We start from the raw sequence: 6,819 nt of genomic DNA on the forward strand, positions 1-6,819 counted from the left end.
TAATTTCATTTCATTTTTTAATATTATTTTTATTGATATTAAGTGAATGGTTCTCATGCTTAATGGGACTCGGCCAAAATCGCTTAGGCGGTTACAGCGCCAAACAAGAAGAAAGGGAAAAAGTTTAGAAAACCGATCCTTCCATAACCTGCAAGCACAGCTTCGGCTTCTAAATTGGCCAGTCTGAGAGATTTTGAGCCATTTTTTGCGCTCTTAAAAGCTGTGAATGTTTCGTTGTCAATTCATCCATCTTTGTTTAATACATCTGCAAATGTATTAAATAAGATTTACTGGTGCCAAAGCTCTTAATGCTGCCTCGCTGTAAATCTGAGGTTAACACTAATTTTCACGCGTATCAAATAGTAAGTCTTCTGACTGAAAAGCAGCCACTGTAGCCCAAAATCAGAAAGTTATAGTAAGGCCGAGCTTCTCCACCGATTTGTGGCTTACGCCTTGATGTTAAGTTCCCCTTAATAGACCCATTCCCCTGCAAAACCGCTAATCCTACGACACTCAAATTTTACAGAAGGGCAAAAAAAACTTTCTCTTTGAGGGCATTGACTTGAAAGGCGATATTTTCTTTAGCTATTATTTTATAAATCTATTGTTTTAATAACGATTAGACGATTTCTATGCATAAATCTCGATGCCTGGAGTTCAGGGCTACCAAATCTCATTTTTGCTACAACGGCAATTTAGGCGGCTTTCCAACTGGTCAATCGGCGGTTTTGCAGAGGCATCGACGATTTTTTTTTTCAAAGGGTTTTTTGTAGATATTGTCTTTCCGCTCCTTTCTAGTGTGCCGGGGTATTTCCAATGAGTTTTTGATGAAAAGCCTACAATCGCAGTGGGTATTTCACTATTGCTTTTTGTGCTGAAATTTCTTGTGGAAAAAGATTGCCCCAGGTTTAGGGTAACCTACAAGTGTAAAAAAACCGATATTTATCATACCTGCATAAAAAATCAATAATTTATACCTATTTCTAACCTAAAACTTAAGTTGGTTTCTTTCTTATCATACTTTTTTCGAATGTTTGCTTTAGCCTCTTTTGTTTGTTATGAAGTTTCTCTACTTTCCCTATTATTTAGCATTATTATACACATTAAATTCCTGTGTTGTCACTAATTAAAAAATCTTGAACTTCTATTTCATTTTTATAGCATTTGAATATATCCCCGATTCTGAAATCACTGGACTCACCGGTTCCGAGGAGGATCTCCTAGATAAAGTATGCGTATATTTACTTAAATGCACAAAATTTTTATATATATATAAATTTTCATATAAACACTTTCACAGACTTTATCTATCGACGAACAACCACCGAAAATTATTAAGAAATTGCCAGAAAAAATCGAACCCAAGGAGGGTGAACTAGCGAAATTGGAAGTTAAAGTAATTGGCAAACCTAAGCCAAAGGTTAAATGGCTGCGCGACGACGAGGAGATATTCGCATCGGAAGAATATCAAATCGAAAATTTCGAAGATGGCACATCAGTGCTCGTGATCAATCACGTATATCCCGATGATGTGGGCACTATTAGCTTTGAGGCCCACAATCCATTGGGTATAGCAGTGACAACGGCGCTCTTCGCGGTTGAAGGTAGGGCTTACAGTACTTTAGTGATTGTATGGCTTATACGCTCGTAACTGAATTTGTAATTTACATGCGATTTTGTTGTGCAATGTTTAAAATTTTACTTTACAGGAAGCAGCATATAAAGATAAATCCTATCCCAAAAAAACCTTTGTATATAAATTCCCAACTACCAAACCTTTTTTTACAAACAAAAAAACGTACAAATATTTAGGGATTTACAATACAATTTCTGCACTATTCTTTATATATATATATATCTACACAATGTACTGTTTATTAAACAATTACATATAAAATATTAAACAGGTTTATGGCTTTAGTACGTGTCGATTTTGTTATTAATTTTAATTTCTCCTATATTATTACCTTATTAAAACAACAATGTAGGTATCGTTGGAACCAAGGATTATCGCAAACCGGAATGGGTTACACACATGGAGGAGATGCAGAAGGCGCTCAAAGGTAAGTTTGCATTTATTTATCCACTAGAATTTTATGCCAGTTCCGTGTGGATTGGTATAATTTTTGTAAAATATTTTTGTCAGTGTGTTACTCTCCTTTCTATATGTGTATATGTGTTTTAATTCTACTTTTCTACTTCAACCAAAAAATAATAATAAATCGCATAATTTTTGTCTGTTAAAAACGAAAATCAACAACAATCTGTCGCTATTTTCTATGTTTTATTTTTCTTCTTACTTCCTCACTATTCTGTTTTGTTCAAGTCTACCTAAAACTGAATTCGTTTCGAATCAATGCGACAAGATGTATATAAAACAAATTTTATTCTTTTCAAAAAGTAGACAAATATGTATACATACTTACATACATATAAATATAAAGCTTTTTTAGTGTGTAACGTAAAAGCTAGCACCAAAAGGCCATAAAGCTTACCCCAAGTCCCCATCCTTTACAAAGAAAATTAAATATCAACACTAGCCCCCCCTAAAAGTATACGCCATAACAACAGAGATTTCAATTACATTTAGAATTAGAAAAAATTTCGTTAAATATGTACATATCTTTTTTACAGTATCAATACCCATATATCATCATATAAAAAAAAAAACATTGGCATCGTGATTTGAACTCAAGTAGATATAATTAACAAGAAAAAAGAACAAAAAATTTTGATAGACTTTGCATAACAATCAAAGCTCCTAACCTAAACGCGTAGTAAACATTTAGAAACCCAAAATTTGCTTTTTAACAACACTCCTATTCCACACATTTGTTGAACTCCACATATAACTAGCGCTACTAATTTTTCTAATTAAAACTGGCTTTTACGGTGTATCATGTAAATACATATATTTTACTGTGTTATTGTGTCTAATATTTTCAACCTTTATGTTACTAATTTTCGTCTGTACGCATAAAAACAATAAGTGCATTCACACAGAGCTCTAAAACAGACAAACATATTCAATATAGAAACTTAAAAACATAACACTGCCGTCTTCAAAAAAACAACAACACTCATGTAAGTACAAATAAAAATGAAAGCATTTTACAATAAAGTAGAAGACTAATACGCAATTTTAGAATAGTGCCGCATAGCAAAATAATCCATAAAAAAAATAAAGAAATTTGCATAAATTTCCTAAGCAAAAGCCTTGAGAGACGCGTTCACACCTTTTAAGCGAAAACTTTGTTATCTGTTGCACCATACAAGAGTTGACTGTAAACAAAAGTTTAGGCCACCACAAGACATTTGGAGACGAGGTTAAACTGGACTTGACAATATATCAATAGTTAATTGGAATTGACAAGAGTAATAGGAAATGTGCAGAGTATTAGCTTTCAGGACGTAGCTTACAAATCCAACGCAGAATCACTCTTTCCAACAAACAGGGACCGAGAACGCGTTTCGGTTTTAGTTTAGTTATGCACGAGAATAAAATGTAATGTCACAAAAGAACCAAACGGGAACAAAAGTATTGAGAGCAGTTTGAACGGGAACAAAATTAGAACAAAAGGTTCGAGAACGTTTCAAGAAGAACAAAATGAGAATGAAACTTTCAGCAACGTTTCCAATGAGAACGAAAGTATGGAGAACGTTTTCAGAGAGGATGAAATAGGAACAAAAGTCTGGGTAACGTTCTGCTAGAGAACAAAACGAGATCAAACGTTTTGAGAACTTAACTTTAACAATGAGAGGCTCGTCAGCGTGTTGGGATAAAATATCGTATCAGTGAGAACCATGATCGTTAATTCTGAGCCAGAGGAAACCTGGCTCATTTCAACTTCCAGATTGGTTTTCATTTTCTGTGCTAGGAAAGTTCGTGTCTTAAGTCTTGCGTTGACTTAATTTGCATGATTACTTTTAAGTGCTTTGTTTAATTAAATTTAATACTCAAACATTTTAAACTAATGGAAACATATTTTAACGCGTCCTTGCTTCGTAAATAGTTCGGGGAAGTTTTTTCCCGCTTCGTTCTCTGAGAAATCTCCTGAGACTTTAGTTTCCAAATTCTTCTTCAAGTGAAAGTTTCCTCGACTTTTGTTCCCGTTCTGTTCTTTCCAGAACGTTCCGGGAACTTTGGTTCACATTTTGTTCTTTGTGGAACGTACCCAAAAGAATCAAAAGCTTTATAAAAGTCAAGCGGTCAAAGTAATGTTAGGTGACTTGTCCAACGATTTTCTTATGTCATCTAGAATTTTGATCATAGCAGTCGAACCGCTATTTTTCGCTCTAAAGCCAGACTGATATAGAGATAGTGAGCTGAATTCATTAACATGTGAGTATATTTGTTGTTCTGATATTAAGGATTCAAGGACTTTAGACAGTGCGGGTAAAATACTTATAGTACGAAAGTCATTCGGACTATCAGCAGACCTTTTCTTGGCTACCGGAATCACTGTTACAACTTTCCGTGAATTAGGGTAACACGAAGTTTGTATATTTACCATGATTAATCACGTGTGTAAGTGTTGGCAAGATATAAATTTAGTGGGCATTACATCCTCTCTCAAATGCGTTTGAATGCATTTTATAAACACCTCTTTGCCAAATCAAATTCTGACACTTTGCCTTTCGAACCTTTTAACGACAAACATAACAGAAGAAGAAATTGCTAGGCAGGAAAAAGTTACATAAGAGGAATTAGTACGATATTCAAGACTGTCACTCTGACATGCACACGAAGAGTTTTTTGGATGTAGTTCTGGGCCATTTAAGACTAGTTCATGTTTATATCGTGACTACTTCAGGATCATTTCGGGATAGTTCGCGACTTTTTCAGGAACATTTCGGAACTTGTTTGGAATCATTTTGGGTCTAGCAAATAACCATTTCGGAAACGTTTCAAGACTTGTTCAAGATCCTTTCGCGACAAGTTCACGACTTTTTCAGAACCTCTTCAAGACTACCTCAAGACAATTTTGGGGCTAGTTCAGATTGTATGTTTCACGCTGAGATTCAGGGGCTTCCGGTCGAATCTCGTTGCTCAGGGTTTGCCACAGAAATCTCAGGGTTTGGAAAAAATTATTAATTTTTATAGATTTATTTTTTTTTAATGCAATAATTTGATTTTAACTCAAAAGAAACTTACATACATACATATGTAGTACTCGTACATAGCTGTTTTATCAACCCTGCCAATTATTTGTTCAGAGCTTTCTGAATTGTAGAGAAATTTAAAAGAATTCGTAAAGATCTCATCCGATTTTGTGCCGAATTTTCTAAAATTAAATAAACGGTGCACACTTCGATTCTATTTATTACGAAACTTTGGAAAGAAAGTCGGTAAAGCAATGAAAATAATGCTGCTATGTGAAGAATTTTTTGCAGGATTTTTTCAGAATTTTCTTTATTTTTCATACAAAAATTTCTTTACGAGCTCGTGTCAACCACTTCATATAATTTCCTTTGAAGATTTGTAAAAAAAATCGTTACAGAAATTAGATGCTCCGAAAGATTTCGTTAAGATTTCGTGAACTTTGGTGTGCAGGGAAATTATGTTTATCTAGCATTATGTTGCATGGATATTTTCGTGCCTTTATATACACATATTTTTAGTGTTTCTTTGTTGTTTACACATAGGCTGTAAGAAAATATTTTCAAAATAAGCATGACCTTGCAGGGTTAAGCAATTTGTTGCTAAATTAACTTTTTGTTAAGAAATGTTAATAAACACCCACAAAAGTGACAAAAATATAATTAATTAAAGGACCTTACCCTATTTCCGGGTAGTTAGAAACTAGTCACAAAATGATCCTGAAATAGTCACGAACTATTCCCGAAATGGTTAGGATAAAGTTGTTTATTGGTCCCATTGCACTTTGGTGCAATAGAACATGAGGAAACATTGCTTAGCAACATTGTTGAGAAACATTGTTTGCACTTTTCCTTCATGCATTTTGCATCAAAGCGCACTCAAGCGGCCGTTTTTAGTAAAACTAAAATGCTAATTCAGATTCTTCGGACACCAAAACCCGCCCAGAGAGGCCTTTTAAATGTATAAATATTTGCATTTGAATAAATTTTAATTGTTTTAAATGCTGCTCTGCGACCACCATCTTCACATTGATAAACACTCTTAAAATCGCCGTCCTGATAAAACTGAGAAACTACTTTTCTATATACAATTCAAACTTTCATAAATGCTTGGTTTCATCGATTCCCAAGAAAAAACTGAAAATTTCGTACACTGGTTATTATTGGTAATGCTGGTTGGTAAAGCATCTGACTTCTAGTTTTTTTAAACATTGTAAACTCTTATTTGTTTAACTTGAATGTAGAAATTAGGACATCAATACCCACGGCTATTAGCATGATTGACACCAATACATACACTACTACCTAGGTTCCTTCCCTCCTCTCTAATTTTCAAATACTTACCTTGTAGAATACTTGTGTTTATCGACAATTAGACGTCTTATACACCACGCTGTAAAATGTTAGCTTTTGCTAATCAAAATATATGAATCTCGCAATTTTCTTTGCTTGTAGCCGCTAAATGCTCGCCATCGATAGTTAATGAATTGCGTGATTGCCGTGCAGCCAGCGGCGAAATAGCCAAATTCGAAATTCAATTTGCAGGAAATCCCAAACCAGGTAAAGTATTTCCGCACATTTACATACTTACATAAACTTTAGGTACGAGTACAATGCATAGCATAGCCAATTAACATAGAATGCTGCCTCTAACAAATCTTTTGGTTTTTTTTTATTGTATTAGATATACAATGGTATTTTAACAATGTACAGCTTAGA

At 34.2% G+C, this 6,819-nt stretch overlaps 1 protein-coding gene across 1 annotated transcript; it reads left to right on the top strand.

Moving 5' to 3' along the window:
- Positions 1–1,161: 1,161 nt before the first annotated feature.
- Positions 1,162–6,807, top strand: LOC108381646 (titin-like; the record flags this gene model as incomplete). The annotated part of the gene is made up of 5 exons (XM_017638060.1): positions 1,162–1,229; positions 1,301–1,604; positions 1,989–2,063; positions 6,556–6,660; positions 6,785–6,807. Coding segments are annotated over 5 exons (575 nt in total), but the record flags the coding sequence as incomplete, so codon positions are not given.
- Between the last annotated feature and the right edge of the window lie 12 nt (positions 6,808–6,819).

Source organism: Rhagoletis zephyria, unplaced genomic scaffold (assembly GCF_001687245.7).
Source record: "Rhagoletis zephyria isolate East Lansing unplaced genomic scaffold, Rhagoletis_zephyria_1.1 Rzeph_scaffold_23256, whole genome shotgun sequence".
NCBI classification, from domain to species: domain Eukaryota; kingdom Metazoa; phylum Arthropoda; class Insecta; order Diptera; family Tephritidae; genus Rhagoletis; species Rhagoletis zephyria.